Source organism: Sitophilus oryzae, unplaced genomic scaffold (genome assembly GCF_002938485.1).
Source record: "Sitophilus oryzae breed Bouriz unplaced genomic scaffold, Soryzae_2.0 scaffold_1499_pilon_pilon, whole genome shotgun sequence".
Classification (NCBI taxonomy): Eukaryota; Metazoa; Arthropoda; class Insecta; order Coleoptera; family Curculionidae; genus Sitophilus; species Sitophilus oryzae.
Window position 1 is genome coordinate 5,830,459 of NW_022146168.1, and position 22,189 is coordinate 5,852,647.

The 22,189-nt window shown below is 33.0% G+C and overlaps 3 protein-coding genes across 5 annotated transcripts in view; 1 reads left to right on the plus strand and 2 right to left on the minus strand.

Moving 5' to 3' along the window:
- The first annotated feature begins 300 nt into the window (after positions 1-300).
- On the plus strand, positions 301-2,061 carry LOC115877921. 2 transcript variants are annotated; one of them, XM_030894270.1, is made up of 5 exons: positions 301-391; positions 452-781; positions 873-1,097; positions 1,154-1,695; positions 1,751-2,061. In XM_030894270.1, exons 2-5 carry the CDS (start codon positions 459-461, stop codon positions 2,032-2,034), a joined length of 1,374 nt encoding a protein of 457 aa, XP_030750130.1. In that variant the 5' UTR covers positions 301-391; positions 452-458; the 3' UTR covers positions 2,035-2,061. The 2 variants fall into 2 exon arrangements, with proteins under 2 accessions (XP_030750130.1, XP_030750129.1); XM_030894269.1 differs by lacking the exon at positions 301-391 and having other exon boundaries at positions 395-781.
- On the minus strand, positions 440-3,829 carry LOC115877922. Its single transcript, XM_030894271.1, has 2 exons — positions 3,636-3,829; positions 440-3,521 (listed from the first exon to the last, which is right to left on the minus strand). Exons 1-2 carry the CDS (start codon positions 3,757-3,759, stop codon positions 2,290-2,292), a joined length of 1,356 nt encoding a protein of 451 aa, XP_030750131.1. The 5' UTR covers positions 3,760-3,829; the 3' UTR covers positions 440-2,289.
- A 3,191-nt stretch (positions 3,830-7,020) lies between these two features.
- The window catches only part of LOC115877924 (transcription factor AP-2-epsilon), a 73,588-nt gene continuing 58,419 nt past the window's right edge, over positions 7,021-22,189 (minus strand). For both annotated transcript variants that reach the window (XM_030894274.1, XM_030894273.1), the window contains 5 exons: positions 20,252-20,581; positions 15,464-15,653; positions 13,999-14,111; positions 10,938-11,136; positions 7,021-7,763 (listed from right to left, as the gene is read on the minus strand). In XM_030894274.1, the coding sequence (XP_030750134.1) occupies positions 7,333-7,763; positions 10,938-11,136; positions 13,999-14,111; positions 15,464-15,653; positions 20,252-20,581 (1,263 nt within the window). In that variant the 3' untranslated portion in view covers positions 7,021-7,332. The remainder of the gene's footprint in view (positions 7,764-10,937; positions 11,137-13,998; positions 14,112-15,463; positions 15,654-20,251; positions 20,582-22,189) is intronic.

Consider the following 22,189-nt stretch of genomic DNA (forward strand, 5'->3'; position numbering starts at 1 on the left):
TGGCATAGACTGTTGACAGGTTGACAGTGTTGACACGCTGTTGATATATCTATTTGCTGCGTTTGCTCACAGATACTACTCATGCGCAAATCATTGATGTTGCCAGATTGCAAGCAATTTTCGAATTATGTATTGGGAATTCAAATTAAGATCGCAGCGCCACGGCGGTTATTGACAGAACTAGTTTCTGCCACATTATTTTCTAACCTCACTTTCGTTTGTTATTACGTCTGTGAATTTTGGTGTTTTTTTGCGTTTTTATTACGATTTTTCATTATTTTTGCTTTCATTTATTGTTATTTTACTGTTATATTTTATTGTGATTTTGCTGTGATTCGTGTAAAGACTTTTAAATTGTATTTTTTGGAGTGGCTCAAAACCACATTGTTGGGTGAGTATGATATAAAATGATTGATTTCTATAATTTTCTTTTTATTTCTGTTGTTTGTAGAGTAAATATGGCTCAAATAACCCTTAGCCTTACTGAATATCTCAGTTACATTGGTTGTAATGCGAATTCAAGGGCAGTGGTTGAAGGAGAAGAGGTGGTTAATGCAGGCCATATAATCTTGTTTGGAAAAACTGCATTAACCAAGACTTTCCTGAAAGTGTGTGCTCTTTGCCTGCAAACTAGTGCCTTACAGTCAGATCCACATGAATTAAATGGGGAATTAACAATTTCCAATAGGTCTGCTTCAATTAAGCAAATGTACTGCACTTGTAAAGCCGGGGCTGGTGGACAATGCAAACATATTTCAGCTTTCCTAATACTGTTAACAAGGTAGGTTTTTTTTGTTATTATTGTCCAGTTTAGTTATAAATTTTATGTAAATTATGTTAGAATACTTATTTACTGTTGTTTATATTTCAAGGCAAAATCTGTTTGAGTTAGAGGATATTTCTCAAACTCAACTTGCATGTGCTTGGTCTGGCAGAAAAGGATTTGTACATAATAAATATAAGGCTATTCCTGTACTTGAAATGCCTTGCATCAGATCTAAAGTTGGTCTGGATGTAAGTTCAGATCTTCAAAAACAAAAATGTATATTTGAATTTTTTATCAAGAATTTACCAAACTGTGCTATTGCAAAACATTCGTAAGTATATGCAGTAATTAAAATTTTTTATATAACTATGATCATACATGTTTTAGAAAAGGACGTGTCAAGAATTTGGACAGTACTGTAAGCAGTACCAAATCAATCGATTTGGATGCAGTAGGCTGCAAAATTTTAAATAATGCTGCACAGTCCATCATATTAATGGAAATTGCTAGCGTGGAAGCTAATTTTATATCAAATTGCTGTGCAACACTATACCGTAGTATCTTGAATGAAGATCAAGATGAACTATTCACCCTTAAGCAAAATTCCCATGAGTGGCATGAAGCCAGAAAATATCGAATTACTGGCTCTAGGTGTTATGAGATCTACACCTATGGAGGAATGGACTGGGAAATGAAGAGTAAAAAGTACTTTTGCCCGAAATCTTTTACAAACAAATATGTAAAACATGGCCAAAAATACGAAAAACTTGCGAGAGAGTGTTTTATGTCAAAAACAGGATATGACGTAATTGAATGTGGAATGATAACATCACCAGAAAACAAATGGTTGGGCTTTTCTCCAGATGGTATGGTAGTGAATTCTGAGGGAAAGCCAGTTGCATTATTGGAAATTAAATGTTTATTCTTAGGTAAGTCCTCAAATACCTTTTTTAAACAAATAACAAAAAATGCAAAATATTTCAGGTGCAACAATGTCTATTGAAGAGTGTCTAGGATCAAGCACCTTCATCATAAATTCAAATGGGAAATATACACTTAAGAAAAAACACCAATATTATGGTCAAATTCAATTAGGAATGAGCATATTGAACTTAGAAAAATGTTTTTTATGTTTATATGCATCTTATGATGACAGTTGTGTAATATTAGAGGTGGAAAATGATTATAAATTTTCCAAAACAATGTTGGAGAAAATTAAAAACAATTATTTTAATAAAATGATACATTCAATATGTGAGATGAAATAAATGGCCAATGTCTCAGTCTTTAATGGAGTAATTTTGTTTAATTTTTAAAACCAATGAACCCCTTGTGTAACCCATCCCGTGAAGTCATAATAATGATCAAATTAAATCAAACCATGTCGTAAACAATGCAAAAAATAATACAAAAATACATGTACTTTCGTGAAAAAAAAACTATAAAAATATAAAAAAATATGTACCTACAACCACAACCTAGTCCTAAAAAAAATTAACTACATATTGAAGCATAACCAATCCTTATAAAAATCTTTCATCAGATAGTATAGGAGCTGACAGATTAGTTATTCCACAAATAATTGTAAATATTTCATCAATTTTTGAAACTAATGACCACTGCAACTTTCCACTAATAATGTTAAAGATTTTTAACCTCTGATTAGACCTTTCAATATGCACTCGTGCTGCAGCAATTTCTTTATTACAAATAGCTTCTTCAACTGTAAGTTGCTTTTTGTTTCGTAAAAATGGTGGTCTTATTAAGTTAATTTTATACATAGCACATAAATTGTCAATCAGAAAACCTTTGTCAACCATGATTGAATCTCTATTAGGTGTTAACAATTTAATTAGGTCACTTTCCTCAAAAATTAATTTATCGGATGCTCTTCCACCATAAGATTTACTGATGAAAGTTATTATCCCCCCAGGAGACACCCCAGTCATAAACTTGACAGTTGTAGATTTTTTATATTGGGAATAAAACTTAATTCTACAACACAAGCAGCTTGGTTTTTGAATAAAGATTTCTGTACAATCTAAAACAACTCGACAATTCTTAAAAGATTCAAAACATTTTGGCAAATTTTTTGAGATTTCTTCTTCAGAAGGAAAATAAATACATGATTTAAACACTTGACTTAGAATTGTTAAAAAATCAAAAAAATATGTTTTGCACAGCTGACCAGATATATTAAATAGTGCACCCAAAGTAATATAACTTAAGTCCAATTTTAATTTTGCCATTGTTAAAAGAACTCTCTCTCGCACATCTAGACGATGTGATCTTGTATCAATTGTAAATTTTTTTTTTACTATTTCCACAATACATTCTAGAATTTGAAAATTATTAATGCCTGTAAAACTTCTTAATGCAGAATCGGTTTTTAGTAAATCACTCAGTGTGTTGATTTTAGGTGTGTCCACTTGCACTTCTGAATCTCGCACAGTCACTTTCCTGTTTTGTAAAAGCACACTATCTACTTCCTTATCACTAACATCTGGTGTAGATTTCAGCAAATCTATTAAGCTACCTGCTTCATCATCTTGGTCATCTTCATTGGAGTCCTCATTTGTGCTCGTACATAAATCAGTTTCGTTTTGATTGGACAATTTTCTCTTTTTGTATCTAGAAGCACGATCAGATGATGATGTTGCAGTTGCAGATTTTGCTGAACTAACTGTAGAAATGGGAAGATTTTGAGAAGGTACTGCAGTCTTTTTGAGAACTCTACCCCTTTGTGTGGTTAACCCTGCAATAGAAAAGAAACAAACTAAATTAACATTTAAATTTTGTCACTTCAATAAAGAATATTTTTAAAATTAAAATTTAAATGAAATCACTCATTATTATACTTAGTATTTACCTTTGTTAAAATAATCATCCTTGACAAAATGAAGAGAGCACACTTTCATAGTTTCGGAAACTTGCTTGCCAATTTTAAGTTTCAATATCCAAGCTTTTCTTTGATCCATTAAACACTTTCCCATCTTATTTTCGACATAAACTTTCCTAGCATCCTTTTTGGGAAATCTGTGAAAGCTTAATTCTCCTTCAGGGTCATTTTGGCCCAGGATTTGCACTATGGCACACAACAAAAATTGTTATTGAACGCCATGCTTTGGTACACTGGTTCACTGGTCGTTTCTCCTTTTTTAACCGACTTCAAAAAAAGAGGAGGTTATACGTTCGACGCGTATTTTTTTTATTTCTAATCCTAACACAACACGCGATAACAGAAAAACAAATATAATTTTGAAAAAGACACAAAATGAGTGTAAACTTTAGATAAACAATCGATATAAAAGTAAGGTTAGGAAATAATGTGGCAGAAACCAGTTGATTTTAGAGCCACCAGAGGGCGTATCGCTTCTCTTGAATTCCCAATAGCATCAATGTATATAGCATAATAAAGTAGTAGAAAGTAGAAAGTCAGTAGAAATAAGTATTTTTTTGTTTTAAAAATAATTAAATATGTATTATCTGATAATATTTAAATTTCTATTATTATTTTAATATTTAATACTTCTTGAAGAACAACATGAGGTTACGAAATCGGTTGATTCAACTCAAATTTCTTCTATTACAGATAAATGTAGTAACTGTAGCATATTCAAATAAAATAATAAACTATATATATATATAGAATTCAAAGTATAGAATATAGAAACCCATGATATATAGAAACCTGTACATTAGAATTTTTTTTTTTTTTAGAATTTAGAATGAGTGGGAGGGGGGTTAATCACTTCGACCTTACAGATCCATTGTGTCCCCCTTTCTTGAATCATAACTCATCATACAGTCCCATATAGAAACCTGTACATATAGAATTAAGGATAAAACAGCAAAAAGTCAATGGTTTTGAAAAATTAAGGAAGAAATATATTTTTTCTGCATTTTCAAAATAAAGTAACATGGCTCTTTTGGACTTATATGAAAAACGGTAAAGAGAAAATATATTTCTTTTATCGGCGAGAACTACCTTCCCTGAAAATACATATTGTAGACCTATTTTCAGATTTATCTTGACATCTTGACGACAACAGATTGAAAATCATCCTTCGCCATATTGTCGCAAGTATTGTCAAGAATTATTTTGACAATTATTTTCACATTAACTTACAAACAGGTGCGGATATAGAGGAGGGCCCATGAGGCCCAGGCCCCTTAAAAACTATAAATTGTGTTAAATTGTATGCTTTTGGGGTTAAAAATGGCGCCCTATAAAGCGTATTCTACTTTACTTTTTATTTGTACCCCCTAAAATAAATTCCTGTATGCGCTCCTGCTTACAAACAAGAATATTATAATAAAATGAGGACAAACAATATCAAAGTAGAGGTGATGGGCACAGGCTATTAAATAATGTAATGTATTCTACGACATAAAACCATCTATCTCCTAAAGAGTAAAATAAAGCTTATTAAAATATCCTATCACCATACTTCTATAAAATATATGCCTTGATTAACAGCAATTATTGCTGTTAATCTAGTAACTTAATATTTTCAGAATATTTTTAGACATTGTGATACATACATTACCCCGGTAAAATGTTATCCCGATGTTACCTTTATCTCATCGACATATTTTGTGCTATTCTTGTAATTAAGATTCATCATGTTCGTATACTACATGCCAGCATATGCTAAGCTCTGTCTCTGGCTCTTTTGCATTTTTGTACAGATCTGACGAGACGCGCGCGAGACGAGAGCGAGATATTTCAAGTTGTCTAAGTGTGGACTGGTGTGGACAGGTCTTGCGAGCCAACCTACGCGGTCTCGTTACCAATGCTCGTTGCTATCCCTCTTTGTGTCGGATTTTCGACCGCCAGTGCATGCTATACATAAGCTTGCTGGGCTCGTGGCAGGCGCAGGGCGTCTCTCAAAAAATGGATTATCGTCAGAAGCTCGCGTCTCGCACTCGTTTCGTCAGGTCTGTACGCACCTTAAGACGAGCGCGAGACGAGCCTTTGACGAGAGAGTGATGAACCCGACACCAACGTGAGACTGGTTCGATTAATGACTAAAGAACACAAGGACGCCTACGCTTATTTACGGGCTGGAGCAAAATTTGTGATGTTAGACGCCATTTTTTTTTAGAGACAACGGATGTGTCACATGCGACAATTTTAGCGATTATTAGCTGCCCATACACGGAAAGGCCCGGTCTTCGGACTTTGCCTTGAGGCCGGGTCTTTCACCCAAAATAGCATAGTTTTGCGCGAAAGACAAAGTCCGCGGATATATTTCCGCTATGGTAATTTGGGTGAAAAGCCCGGCCTCAAGGCCGAGTCCGAAGGCCGGGCCTTTCCGTGTATGGGCAGCTATTAATAGTTTGTTGTTTGTAGTGTACTTTGTGGTGAATTGTTCATCTTTCAAGTGTAAAAGCCGTAACGACAAGAAAAAACCAGGCGTTACGTTTCATAGATAAATAATCCGTCCATTCCACCTTCTTAGTGTTCTTTTATTGAATTTTATAGTTATTTTTCTGATATTATAGCTAGGCTTGGTGCATTTCAGTTGATTTCAATAAATTCCGACCGCAGCGCACTCTACGGCAGAAATCAGAAATTATCAATATATAGTTCACGCCGCCGCCGGCGCCGTCATGTCGATCGCATTAAAATAATATTGAAATCGGGGTTTTGTCATAATATTTAAATATTTTAGTTTTTTGCTAGTGTAGTTATTGAGACTATAAAACACTCAGGTACGAAGGTTTGTGTGATGTAACGCTGTTTCGGGTAGTAAAAAATAAGTGAAAAATAATTCGAACTAGGCGTCTTGTTGTGTTGTGACAATTTGAAATGAGTTCAATTACAATTTCAATAGAGCGTAATTAGGGCGTTGTTTGGTGCAATAACATTCAATAACTGAACTTTCCCGGATATTCAACTCTTCCGAAACAACATTTTATAGGTTTATAGTTTCTCATGCCGATTGATCAAAAGCAAAAATAAATTCAAGATTCAAGCAGCTCGACGAACAAGTGAGTATAGGTCCTTGTATTCTTTAGTTATTAGCCCCCCAAATATCAGAATCCGAAGATTTGGCCTGCGGATTTTGACTGCGGACTTGGCCTGCGGATGAAACCAAACTTGCGGCAGACCAAGCCTGCCGCAGGACAAGTCCATGTATAATTGATTTTAAGGTAAAATGTTCTTATTATAATTAATCATTAAATAACTAAAATTAAAAAATAAATTAATCAAACAGGAGTTATCTTAGGAAAGTTAAAATACTGTTTTGTTGTGTCATAATAATTTATTTCTTTTTTACCCAAGTTTCACGTAAATAATATTCTTATAATACATTATCGGCATTGGCACTGTTTAGAAAAAAATATATCCGATGATCGGCAATGTACATTATACAAAAAAAAGAAAAACAGACGAAAAAACATTTTCAACAATCATCCAATTCTGTTTTTCCCTCACACAGTTCGCTTTTCTGTGATTTTTAATCGCAAAAAGAGGTAGTTTACCATCGAAGACGCTCACACGGCAACTACGTTTCGAACATTAACCTCCTCAGATCACAACACATCATCGAGCAACGTCATTTATTCTTGTCGTCCAGTTTGGCTTTGTCCAGAGACGAAGTTACCAGCATACCTTGACCTTGTCCCGCGTTTTGGTTTGGAAAAACCTTGTCCAGATGCTTCAGGCTTTCGCTGAGGAAATTCTGGATAGCTGTGAGTGCCGCAACGATCGCGGGACTCCCAAATCCATGACTTATGAGAGAAAAATGCGTTAGGTGTCTTTGTATTGAGGGATCCAATAAAATTTGGGGCCTAGTATTGCATAGGGGTGATCTATCTTGATTGAGCAGATCCATTAACTCTTTCGTGATCTGTTTCGTGGCTTGTAGGAGTTCTTTTCGTCTGGGTGTTTCCCCATGCTGCCTCAGAAGGTATTCGGCTACTTGTCTTGCTGGGAATTCAGTTTCACACACGTAACCAAAATCTCTAGCTAAATGGATGGCTTCACCTGAAAAGAAATAGAATCTTTCAGTAATTTGGTAAGAGCTTGTACTTTAAAAAATAATGATTAGAATTAACCAGACGAATATTTATAAAATTTAGATTTAGAATTTTTAATTTGTTGCTTGAATAATATATTATTTATATTTATTATTATACCGGGTTATTCACCACAAACAATACGGAGTATTGTACCTTAACGATTAGATCTTAACAAATTGTAAGTTTTGGGTTCATTGAAGGTCTATTAGAGCTACAATTTAAAAATATTTATAAAAAAACAGAGTATCCCAAATATATCAAAGTTGTATTTTTTAAATGGAACACCCTGTATATTATTACATTTATAGCTTATTCAAAGATTTATAGTTTCTACGATTAAAATACAGGTAAGTTTTATTAAGGTTTACCGCATTTCTAAAGTTTACTGCATCTTACCCTTTTTAAAATATTTACGTTTTTGTCAAAATACAGTAACAGCTGTGGTAACAGCTTTAATGCTTCATTTCTCTATAGTTCAGTCATTGGGGATTTTTGCTTGGAAAAAAGTCCGTAAGTTTTGAAACTTATTTGCAGGTTTATAGGTTTTGGGGTCCCTAACTAAAATTCATAAAATGCACATATTCAGACTTGCCGCCGGCGCCGCCATCTTGCCAAGATGGCGCCCAAAATCGGTATTTTGTGAATATCTCGAAAACTATGCATTTTTCGCGAAAATTTAAGGAGAGCAATATTAAAGAGAATAAAATTTCCTATAAAAAAGGTTCTATAAAAATTTTCGCTAAAGTCGACCGTTTAGGCACAAAATCCCTGGAAATTTTACAATTTTGCGTAAAATATGATATATTATTATTATGTATAGTCGATTTTCCGAAATCAAATGTCAATTAGGGTTCATGAAAAGGAAAGGGAACAAAGGGAACAAAACTAGTTTTAGTTTAGTTTCTTCAATTTTGTCATAAAACAGTGGCGTATCAATAATTCGCTCATTAATTTATGAATAATTAATTTTAATTATTGAAAATGCGTGTACTTGTTTCCACACCACCCAAGAGGTAAAGTATATGGTGCGTTTATTTTAACGTGGTCTTCCCGGAGGCCCACTCCACTAGATAAATTAAAAACTTTAACTTATCTGCCCAAGCCCGACGGATCTGGCTCATTGATGTCAAAGTCGATCGTGTCTGCTATGCTGGGCTCATCAGGGTGGTCTCTCAATACGTCCAACTCTTCATCTTCAGCCGCCAGAGGGATATCTACAGGCAAGTCCAACTCCTCTTCATCGGATTCGTCGAGTGACACTTCAGTGACGTTGTCACAGGATTTTCCATTGCATCCGCAGGCTTTACCGTAAATGTTGGTTTTGCATTTGCAGGATAAAAATGCCAACAGGCATTTTGGAGCTGGATCTTTCAACGTTATGACTGGAGTAATGCCTGTTTTTGTTTTCTTCCAACCCTATTCTTCGGCATCTTTGGTACAACCAGACCAATGCTGAACCTGGTTGTAAGTTCGCAATGAATGCTGTCCAGCACGATAATTAATTATTCATAAATTAATGAACGAATTAATGATTCGCCACTGTTTCATGACAAAAATGAAGAAACTAAACTAAAACTAGTTTTAGTGAACCCTAATCGACATTTGATTTCGGAAAATCGGCTATACATAATATATCATATTTTACGCAAAATTCTAAAATTTCCAGGGATTTTGTGCCTAAACGGTTGACTTTAGCGAAAATTTTCATAAAACCTTTTTTATAGTAAATTTTATTCTCTTTAATTTCGTCTCAACTCAAATTTTCACGAAAAACGCATAGTTTTCGAGATATTCACAAAATACCGATTTTGGGCGCCATCTTGGCAAGATGGCGGCGCCGGCGGCAAGTCTGGAAATGTGCATTTTATGGATTTTAAGTTAGGGGCTCCGAAACCTATAAACCTGCAAAGTTTCAAAACTTCCGGACTTTTTTCCAAACAGGCCCCTTTTTTGATCCCTAATGACTGAACTACTAGGCGTATTTAAGTTTTTAAAATCAAATATTGTAGCTATATACTGTTTTTCTATTTACTAAATTTTGTGCTGCAATAATAAAACATAAATATGAAATAACAAAATTATAATATCGATATACCTATGGAATATTGACATTTAGGATTATTTTAAAAGATATAGCAAATTTCCATAGAATACAGATACTACTATTATTGTCGATATAATTCGCTTCTTTCATTAAAAAAAATGTTTAAATATTTGTTAAAGAGGATTTACTGATCCCAGTAAATCCACAACTACATTAATTGACTATTTACGTTGATTAATAATAATTGTTCTAAATACTAAAAAACTGAATTTTGTATGTGTATTAGATAGTGTGGTAAAAAGTAGCATCTTATAAATTTTATTTCATTGTTTAACGAATGCTTATAACAGAGACATTCATTTTTATTAGTTTAACTTATTATTATATTGATTTCTGATCAATCCACATTTATTAAAATTAATTTATTAACTAAAACAATTAAGTATGTAACTAACTAATTTTTGGGCGGAAATAATGGTGGTATATGGTATATTTAATTCGTATACTCTTTTACAAAGATTTAAAAAGTTTTCTTTTTGTAAACAAATGGGCTTGTAATATTATCGTTTTTAGCACCTGTACATTTTCTAAAATGTCAATATTTCATGGGTATAGGATAAATAAGGTCTAAATTATAAGAAAATGCATTTTCTACGAAAACTTGAAGATATATGTAGGTATAATTACAATTTCACTAAATTAAATATATTTCAAAAACGGTAAGATTTAAGTGTGATAAAACTTAATCAAATTTACCTTTATTTCAATCGTAGAATCTAAAAATAAAATAATATACAGGGCGTTCCGCTTAAAAAAATACAACTATATTTTTTTTATTTATTTATTGCGACACCCTGTATCTCGTGAAAATATTTTTAAATTTTAGCTGTAATAGTCCTTCAACGAACCCAAAACTTACAATTTGTAAAAATTTAATCGTTTAGCTACAATACTCCGTGTCGTATGTGGTGAGTAACGAATATTCGTGATTTAACGTATATAACGGATTGATAATTATTATTTTAATTATCAATCCTCATAATATAATTTATTATGGGGAGCAATACAGCAATATTATTTTAAAGATTTACATACCTTCGACCAAGGAGGTGAGTAAAGTGACGTTAGCCGCTTTTCGACGTCCTGCGGGTAGATTTAAACCGATTTTTTCTAGTTTCTCCCTCAGGATCCTACCACCGTTTTTACTTTTTGCTCGCCTTAGCACGCCACCTAGGAGCGAAGCGTTGAGGCACTCTGGTGGTGAAAGTCGCCTTTGTACTTCACCCACAGTCACCTATTATTGGGAAAAAGAAGAATATAATAGAAAAAAATATAGAGGCGCTATTAATACACTCAGATGCAACAAATACGCAACTAGTTTAAAATGTTATATATTTTTTTATTTCTAGGCCTATTTCCTTGATTTTTTAGCAAACTGTATAAAAATATGTCAACTTTAATTCGTAAACTCAGTTTATTATAAACTTTAGTATACAGGGTTAATCGAAGAGTTGTTTTTTACCCTATCTTTAAAACACCCTGTGCAATAATTTCATGAGCAAATTTTCCTAAAACATGATTTTTCGGTCAGAACCATGTCTCCTGAATATTTTGTTTTTTGACTCATGTCAACACATGCCTTGGTTAATAATTTTTAAGAGCAAAATGAACTTGCCACAAACATTTTGCAATTTTCTCAATTTTCTTTACTTTTTGATGTTATTTTTGATAATGACGAGGTGGCTTGGGTGATTATTGTTGTGTGCGATTGAATATGGTTCTTAGTGTCGAAGATTGTGCAAAAGTCATTGATGTTGTTAAAGATGGCCGACATTATGAATATTCGCTTGGTTACATGGCTAATTTTTCTTGTGAAGTATCCTTATGTGTAGCCATTACGAAATAGTCATGTCTGCCAGCGCTTAAAGGGGGGCGGCCAATCGAAAGGGTGAAATTTTGACACTAAAAATATTATAAGGTGCACGAGTTATATTTGCGAAAATAGCTTTTATTTATTATTAAAGAACATGAAAATTTGTTGGCAGACATTTTTCTTGTCGCTAAAATGCTGGCAGACAACGCGAAAGAAGCATGAAATTTTGAAAAAAAATATGGTTTGGTTTGGTTCGGTCTGGCATGCCGATTTGTGGAATGTCATATTTATTCATTTTAAAAGCTGTATGCAAAAGACAAAAAGATCGTGGCTAAATCAGCGGCAGACAGTTATCAAAAGTGCGATATTATACAGGGTGTTTCAAAACAAATGTGAAAAACTTTAGGGGGTGATTCCTTGTTCAAAATAAAGGGTAGTTTGCTTTATAAACGTTGGGTCAAAAGTCAACCATTAGGGAGATATCGCGGTACAAAGATGGCGGAAAAATAATGTTTTTATTTTTTATCTTGAAAACAAAAAGAGATAGACTAATGAAATTTTATGGAAGCATTACTGTTATGAAAACACACTTTCTGGTAATTTTTCACTTTTTTAAAATGAGTGAAAGGGTTGAAATAAACTACCCCTCTCATTCTTGTTAACGAAATTTAAAGAAAAATCTTATCAAACACATGCAAAAAAAATTAATTTGGATAGTTTGGTTTGTTTAGAAACTTTTTTACCTCTTGTATTTTTTTGATAAAACTCACCGATTGGAAATTAAAAAAATAAAATGTAAAGCATTACATGTCAGGACAAAAAACATTTTTAGATTAAGAATCTAGTGATAATAACGATAATAATAAACATCTAGATAATAACGTATTGCAGTAGAGTAATGTCAAATAAAATAATATTAGGAACATCCTAAAAAGTAACAGCGGCCGACTAGATTTTTTCCTAAAAAAATTACAGCAGCCCACTAGATTCTTTATTAGAAAATGTTTTTTGTCCTGGCATGTAATGCTTTATATTTTATTTTTTAATTTCAAATCGGTGAGTTTTATCAAAAAAATACAAGAGATAAAAAAGTTTCTAAACAAACTAAACTATCCAAATTAATTTTTTTGCATGTGTTTGATAAGATTTTTCTTTAAATTTCGTTAACAAGAATGATAGGGGTAGTTTATTTCAACCCCTTCCACTCATTTTAAAAAAGTGAAAAAATTACCAGAAAGTGTGTTTTGAATGTCTGCCAACAATTTTCCACGTTTCTTAATAATAAATAAAACTATTTGGCAATTATAACTCGTGTAGTTTATAATACTTTTAGCACAGTTTCTTTTAGTGTCAAAATTTCACCCCTTCGATGGGCCTTCCCCGTCTTAAGCCCCGGGATCGCGTTGGCAGACATGATTATTTCATAATGGCTACACAAAAGGATACTTCACAAAAAAAATTAGCCGATGATAAGGTTTTTTATGTAGCCAGCTATAATAATACAATCCGTCTACAATATATTTGCAGCCTCATAACAGTATGAACCGATCGGTGTCTACAGATAGTTATAGCCTTAGGTTGCAGTCGGGAGAGTCAATACAAAGTATTAGAGTTATTAGAGATTATTTTTTACAATTTTTTTGTTTGTTTGTACATTTAGTTATTACAGTTATTATTCTTTAATATCCTTAGTTCTGTTAGTGTTACTAATATTTATTAAAACCAAGCCCCTATCGTTATTTTTAACGTTTTTTAAAATTTAATATAGAGTTCTAATCAGTGTCGTTATGATATTACGATAATAGTCACCAAAGCCACCTCGTGATATTAAAAAATAACATCATAAAGTAATGATAGTTGAAAAAAATGCAAATTGTTGGTGGCAAGTTCATTTCGCTCTTAAAAATTAACTAAGGCATGTGTTGACATGTATCAAAAAAGAAAATGCTCAGGAGACATAGTTCTGATCGAAAAATAATGTTTTAGAGAAAGTTACTCACGAAATTATTGCACAGGATGTTTTAAAGTTAGGGTAAAAAAACAACCCTTCAATTAACCCTGTGTATAATAACCCAAATACTAAAGTTTATAAAAAACTGAGTTTATGAATTAAAGCTGATAGATATATATACAGTTTGCTAAAAAAATCATGAAAATGACTAAAGGTAAAAAAAATATAACACTTTAAACTTGACGAAAAATTCTCCGTTGCGTTTTTCTTTGCATCTGAGTGTAATTACTTATTTTTTTTAATGATTTTAATAAATTTATATTAATTCTTACCTTGTATTTTGACGTTGAAGAGAGTAACGACAACCGACCAGGTACTGAACAAAATACGTCACTAGGGGACACCATAGCCCCGCTCCCCGAGTGGTCTTTGGCCCCTTTCATACCTGCAAATAAAAAAGAAAGCCTTTTTACCATCAAACTCACAGTATTACCAACAGTGAGCGCGGTGTATAAGTCTAATTTATTGAACCCCCCTGAATATATGGTTAATTAGTTAGGGTAACACCGGGTGGCCGTGTAAAGGGCGGTTCCAACTTGTAATACTTTGTTTATAGGCGGAGCCCCATATGGCTTATTCTGGAGCGACCCCGTGGTGTGTCTAACAGTGTTACACTTTTATTTAACGGCAGTTCTAAGTAGGGTGATTTTTTATTACCGATTGTGAGAATTTTTTTTTCATACATGGTTTCTTTAAAATTAATTATTAATGAATGGAAAATATATTTATTTTCAACCTTCTTTTAAAAAATTATTACAAATGCAAGAACTGCAAATCAAAACTATATTAGGTATATTTACTTTAGATGGTCTATAGTTAACTTTGCTATAAATATCGTAATCTTAAATCATACAGGGTGCTCAAAATTGTACGCCAAAGTTTCTAAAATATAAAATAATTTTTCTTTGTTTTTTTTAATGGAACACCCTGTATATTATTTTTTCATTAGGTAGTTGGAGAATAGAAAAATAAACATTTTTTGCATTTAAAATAATTTAAAATTTTTAATGGCTCTTTCAACGGTAAAATGGCATATGATTCTTTCAATTGTAAAATATGAGAGAAAAATCATTGGGGGTGGCATTGATAAAAATTTACTGTGGAAAATGCCATACGAAATATAAGACAGCGAATATCTGCGAAACCTTTAAAAATTTTGAAATACTCTAAATACAAAAAATTTTCATTTTTTATTTCTCCTTATATTGTAAAAATAATATACAGGGTGTTCCATTTAAAAAAAAAACGAAGAAAATTTATTTTATATTTTAGAACTTAGGCGTAGAATTTAAACATACTGTTATGATTTACGATTACCATATTTATAGCAAAGTTAAGTACAGACTATCTAAAGTAAATACCTAATATAGTTTTGATTTCAGGACAGTTGTATTTTTAATATATTTTTAAGAAAGGCTGAAAAATATATATTTTTTATTTATTAAATTTATTAATATCTATGAAACTATTCATATCTTAGGATTATGTAAAATAATCTGAAAGGAATCCAAAAATGCAATAATATACAGGGTGTACCATTTACAAAAATATCCCTATCCACTCACACTTTTTTGAGCCACCCTATAGAAGTTAAACTATTTTCCTGAAATACATACTTACTTTAGGTTTGTACTGAAACAAAATTTGCGATAAATAAAAAAAAAATTATTCTAGAATCTACAGATGCCCGACGCACTATTGCCGGACCCTGTATGTTTAAATTTTAATTATATTTACCTTTGAGCAATGGAAGATCTGTGATAAAACCCGTATTATCATCTATTCCGGCTTGAGCATCTTCTACAGCCTGTCCAAGGGCTTGGTGAAGGGATAAAGGGTCATCATGCCTTTGAGGAACCCCAGAGTAGTCTGGCCTGCCTCCACCAGGGGCGCTGTAGGGGAAACTAGCACCATGACCCAGTTGGCCCTAAAAATTAAAACAAAAAGTGTTATTTTTAGTTAAAAACTTCAAGAATTGCCAAAAAATATATTGTGATATTGAAAATTATATTTTTAAAACTATTTCAATCGAATATACATCAAAAAATCTAAAGTTAACTTATTATTTCAGCCTTTATAACATTTTGCGGTTCTGTGCGATCATCTGGGACAGTTAGTTCCTTCAAGGAGTAAATTCCAAAGGAAAACATTCCACAACTATATATTAGTCTCGTCCGAGAATGCCTATAGGTTTTGACACAAAACTTTACCAAACTCTATACAGGGTATATCTGAAGTTCGAAGTACCAGACATTTAATCCAATAAAATTGTCATTTAAAAAAAAAGTACGGGCAAGCTGATTTTTTCAGAGTTTGTCAGCGACTGTCTTCTGAGTGTAAAATAAACAAAATCGAAAAAAAAATTTCCCCTTGTGGTTTTTGAGCAACAGGGGTAGTTTTTTTTAAAACTGCACTACAACAAAATAATTAGACGCAAATTGTACATAAGAACATTCTCTATAAGTTCGCCTAATGAATTTTTTTTATAAGTTTAATATTTCCGGATTTAGCGGCCGTTTCATGAGCTCTCTGGGGTGGTTTTCAAAAAGTTTGTTTTACAGCAAATGGACCCGTATGAAAGTTGTTCATAATAAATGGACAAGCAACTTTTCCTCATGATTTTTTTTGTAGCTTCATTATTTTTGGAGATCCAGTTCATGAACAAATTGGGGTAGTTTCATAATTTTTGTTTAGTTCTACAAATTTACCAACTTAAATGTGTTCATATTAAAATTACGTGCAAACTTCCTTATGATATGCATTTATTTCCTCAAAACGAAACATGGAATTCAGCAAGTGAATGAATATTTCCAATAGCACTTCCTGAAAAAAAAGACATTTAAAGCTACCACCACTTGTTCATGATCTGGGCGCTATCTCCAAAAATAGTCAAGTTACAAAAAAGGTTCATAAGGCAAAGATAATATGTACTCTTATTTTGAACGAGTTTCCTAGGATGAATTTGCTGAAAAAAGAGTAACATTGAAAACTACCCTAATTTGTTCATGAACTGGACGCTCTCTTCAAAAATAATCAAGCTACAAAAAAAAATTCATGAGGAAAACTTGCTTGTCCATTTATTATGAACAACTTTCATACGGGTCAATTTGCTGTAAAACAAACTTTTTAAAAACCACCCCAAAGGGCTCATAAAACGGCTCATGAAAAGATTTTTAGCTAAAATTTTTAGAACCACTGGATCTTTTCTGGATTTTCTTTCTTGCAAATTTAATCTAATACCTATGTTGCCATATTATCAAGAAATTATGTTTTTTAACTAAAAACAAAAAAAAAATCCAAAACATTTAGGGTTTCGCGAAGAAAACCTCATAGGCGTGTTTCTGGGGTTGAACTATACTACAAGTTAAAATACTTGCACTTAATTCTGGGACACCCTGTATAATGTATATATACAGGGTGAGTCTTAAATAAGTGTGGTAAAATATTTTTAGGGGTAGTATATTTCGATCGCAGAAGCAGCGTTTTTTTAAAGCCGTTTCATACGATACCCCACATGACACGGTTAACTCAATTCAAAATTTGGACCGTGATTTCTTGCATAAAGACCCTGTTTTTTGCGATTTAATTACAAATTTTCAGATTTTCCCCTATATTTGTAGTTTAAGATGGTATTACTTGCCAAATTTCATAGTTCCAGGTCAACGGAAAATATCCTATAAAGTTTGATTCCCTTGAGAGTGTCGAAATATACGTTTTTTTGCGGCTTAAACAGCCGTATCTTTTTTTACGATATCTTAGAACTTTGTTTTTTTCACAGCTTCAAGGGACTGTAGACTTGAGTATATGGTTTTAATTTCAAGTCGATACCTCCACGCATTCCCGAGATAAAGAGTCTTGACAGATAGACAAGATGACTAGGACAGACAACAAAATTATCCTGTAAGGGTTCCGTACCCCAAAGAGTAAAGCCGGAGTCTCATGCATCCGAAATCCGATGGTACGACATCCGAAATTTGAAGTTATCGTGTGAAATAAAAAAAGCCTGTCACATACATCCGAAAGTTCGTTCCGAAATTTGACAGTTTTAACATCTTTCTGCTGCGCTGAATAGAGATTCATGTCATGTTTTATTGGAGAAACACTTATAAAAATAACTTCCTCGCCAAATATCCCGAAATTGCCCACTTCCCACTAAACTTGTTTTTAAAACAAATGTTTTCAAAAAAAGTGAGGTTAAAAAACACACGATATCGTACAAAAGTTAAACAAAATTTAACTTTATACGACGTCGGATGATTAGTTAAAATTATCGGATAAAAATTGTTGTCAAAATATTTCGACCAATAGGAGCACCGTCGGATCGTCGTGTCATCGGATTTCGGATGCATGAGACTCCGGCTTAAAACGGGAACCCTATTACTAAGACTTCACTGTCCGTCCGTTCGTCTGTCACAAAGGTCTATCTTATGAACCGTTACAGCTAGACAGTTGAAATTTTCACAGATAATGTATCTATGTTGCCGCTATAAGAACAAATACTAAAAACAATTAAATAAATGTTTATAAATAAAAAACTACTTTCACTAAACATTATCTTTTAAGTAAGAATTTTATATAGAATCTTTCAAGTCCTCGGTGGCCGCGTGGTTAAAGCGTTAGGACTTTACGCTGCTATGAACTTGGAGCCGTAGTAAGGCAGGTTCGAATCCTAGTCAAGGCGACTTTTTTTAATCGTTTTTTTTTTAATTTTTACATATTTTTACATATTTATTTTTACTTTTTACATATTTATTATTGATTAATACAGTTTTTAGTAATGTGTTTCTTCATTTTTTTTAAATTACTTATACGCTTATTCAAAATTTCAGCTAAATCGGAAAAAAAGTTTATAATAATACAGTGTCTATAGATAATGAATGGTACGGAACCCTTCGTGCGCGAGTCCGACTCGCACTTTACCAATTTTTTCCTTTTGAGGTACAGAACCCTAAAATTAAACTTTTAGTTACATAATCAAAGGAGCGATTTTTAAATTTATTGTTGCCAACAATAAACATATTCGGCGCCGGGCTGACTAACTAGAATTTAAATTTCCCACTGGGGATTCAGGTGGTAGCTCTACTATAAAAAAGTGTGTCAAGTTGCCACATTTATTTATTTAATTCCTGACACTGTCATTCGTTTTGACACTTTTTTTCATCAGTTTGTTTTACGAGTTTTTGGTTTAAATGAATTGTGTTGTGATACTTTTTTTTTTTACTATTTTTAAATACTTGTAAAAATGACTAGAAAGTGTTTGGTGTGTGGAAGGTGTAATATAAAGGATTCATAGGCAAGTAAAGTATAACGTTACACACATACCGTATGATCGAAAAAAAACGGCGTCCAGTTGGCTTGGAAATGACGATCGATGACATTTCCCATATAATTTTACATATAAAATGACAGCGATCTTCATTTCATAGCCATCGTTGACGCCGTTTTTATTCGATCATACGGTACTTTCTGGTTAGATTTCCTAAGAATGTTGATATTCGTAGTGGCTAAATGTATTTTTTATATAATTTAATCCTTTGCGGCAGTAAACATTCAATTTATTGTTCAAAAATATGTATTTTACAAATTAAATTTTAAAATTAATATTCAAATTTGGCGCGTGGACGATAGGTGCTCGACAAGGATAGATAGAGTAGAAGCAGCGCGTGTATAACATAGAAAGAAGATAAATGTAAGTCGTTGATATGTCTGCGACAGTTTCCATAATGACTTACGTATCCACGTAAGCATATATTATATGATCTAGGGTTTATGCTACCTATCGTGGCGTGACTGTTCATTTATTTACTAGTTAGTAGTTAACTTAAATGTTATGGTTTCAGTTGTTACAGGTGAATAGGGTTTCCAAACCGGGATCCTGAAATCCCGGTTTGGAAAACTGTAGTAAAATTTTTTTTTTACTAGCATACAAACATTGTTCTTTTTAGAACCTCTTTTAGTTCAAAGTGGTACAAGATAGCTTAATAGCCGTTGCAAAAAACTCATCGTAACCGTATTAGAATATTTTGAACGGGAAAGTGGTAGTAATGGCTCTTTATGTCCCTTAAGTGCTGTTAAAGAGGTGAGTTTTGTCGATGCCAATAATAACCGTTTATATATTTATTATTTATAATTAATTTATTTTTGTTTCCTAAAATACTTTGATTAAAAAACATGTAAAAATTGGGCAACACTGTGCCGGTCAAGCTTAATCACGTGACTAAAAGTTTATTTGGTATGATCTATAACTTGATAATATGGCAACATTCGCTAGTAGATTAAATTTACAAAAAATTCTTACAAGACTTCTCAAAATTTAACAAAAAAAATCATTTTTTTTAAAGTAAAATAACTCGGTTGTTTTGGAGTTAATTGAAAAACGGTAAAGAGAAAATATGATTCTTTTCTCGAGATCTACCAGTCCTGAAAATATTTGCAATTATTTAAGACTCACCCTGTATATGCTGTTTGTGAACGATTTTATACATTCTTTATTTTTGAGTCAATATCACATTTAAAACAACTTACCACGTGAGTATGGTTAGGATCACCATCTCTAGGCCTCAAACCAAGTTGATTATAATGGTGCAATCCTCCGAGACCTCCGTAGGGATCTGTAAGGTACTCCAAATGCTGCTGAGGCGGCGGACTGGGGGCATGATGGAAGGGCGGCGGAAAATAGGGCGGCTGGAAGTCCGGCTGGGGTAGCTGGTGCTGCATGGCGGCCGCGTGATGTAGAGCGGCCGCCCCAGAGCCGCCCCTAGATCCAGCCGCCCCTGAGCCGGTAGCGGCGCCGTAGGAGGCGGGAGAGCCGCCCCCGATGGTCAGGGATCCGTGACCTCCGGCTGTCAAACGGTCCTGAAAGTACCGAGAAAAGGATATGAGTTAAACAATTAATAATATATGGAAGTATTAGTAGTAGTGTTTTTTAAAATTTTTTAAAGATACTCTGTATATATTTATGCCAATTATAACTGGACTCATCCTGTATGTAAAATAATAATGTTGAAATATGTATAAAATATTTCTAATTAAATAATAAAATTAATTCTCTTTTATATATACCGGGTGCGTCTCAAAAGTGGCTCAATCCTATAACTTTTTTATTTTTTCAGATAAAAAAACGAGATTTGGTATGTTAGTATATGACATAAATTAGGATTGATTGATGTATTCAATTGTTTTTGGTCACTTCCTGTTTCCAAATTACTACAACTTTTGATTTTTAAATGGCACCCTCGGTGTTTTTTTACTTTATTCGATAGAAAATAATACCCTGAATCGAATGACATATCATATGTCAGCTTTTGACATATTCGTTCAAAAACAAATTGTATTTTAAATTTCAATCTAGAGTGTATGGCTGTGTTAAAAACACTAATTTTTAATCAAGGAGCCTTGAAAAAATAGAATTGATCGTCTAATGTTTTTAGTGTCTTGTCCTGGCCGGTTAAAAGATGCCCATATCGTACTTTTAATCCTATATCAATTTTTTCAAATGGAACGAGGGTGGCTTATTAGCATATTTGGAAAAAGCATTTTTTTACGAATAATTTGATACCACACACTTGGTATTTCGAGTCGGTAATTGTCGATAGTCGGTAATTGTCGAACCGCATGTAGCAATTTCAAATAATCCATATGCAAAAATGTCAAAAGTTGACATATGATACGTCGTTCTATTCAGAGTGTCATTTTCTATCGAATAAAGTAAAAAAAATACCGAGGGTGCCATTTACAAATCAAAAGTTGTAGTCATTTCCGGTTAAACCGGAAGTGGCCGAAAACAATTTGATATGTCAATCAATCCTAATTTATGTCATATACTAACGAACCAAATCTCGTTGTTTTATCTGAAAAAATAAAAAAAGTTATAGGGGTGAGCCACTTTTGAAACGCACCCGGTATATAATTATAATTTTCAGAGAAAAATCAAATTTAAAAATGCGATACTGAATAGTGATATTTCAAAAACCACTTAGTAGATATAGATTATGCATTTAGAACAAATTTTATGAAATTCCAGCAGCTTAAAAATTGAAGAAACAATAAGTAGGTACTAAACATACTAATGAAAATATATCTAGGACTCCATTCTTCATACAGTTATGTATTAGTACTAGAAATAAATCCTTAAAATGCCTCCATAGCAATATACAGCAGCTCTTGAACTCTTGTTAACAAATTCACATTATTAATTTTCATAAGGTCACTTTTATAGTTTAAAATACGCGCAAATTCGAAAATGTCGCGTCAAAAACAGACCTAAATCTCACACGCGCCAAAACAAACGAACTACTGAAACAAAACAAAATAGCGCGTAAAACAGTAGAAAATCGCGGCAAAGTCTTTCGCGCGCGCCCTGTGACGTTATTCCAAAGCCGACTAGACCTACGGACTAGACTGCGTCGCGTCGCTCCGAAATCTAACGAGACGCGTCTCTCATTGAGAAAACGTCCCGGTTTT

Excerpts from the sequence above, each read along its gene's own strand:
- LOC115877922 (XM_030894271.1), bottom strand. The coding sequence starts at position 3,759 with ATGGGAAAGTGTTTAATGGATCAAAGAAAAGCTTGGATATTGAAACTT. Across the intron at positions 3,522-3,635 it reads GGATGATTATTTTAACAAAG|GGTTAACCACACAAAGGGGT; the intron begins GTAAATACTAAG and ends TTTCTATTGCAG.
- LOC115877921 (XM_030894269.1), top strand. The coding sequence starts at position 408 with ATGATTGATTTCTATAATTTTCTTTTTATTTCTGTTGTTTGTAGAGTA. Across the intron at positions 782-872 it reads TTCCTAATACTGTTAACAAG|GCAAAATCTGTTTGAGTTAG; the intron begins GTAGGTTTTTTT and ends TTATATTTCAAG. Across the intron at positions 1,696-1,750 it reads AATTAAATGTTTATTCTTAG|GTGCAACAATGTCTATTGAA; the intron begins GTAAGTCCTCAA and ends AAAATATTTCAG.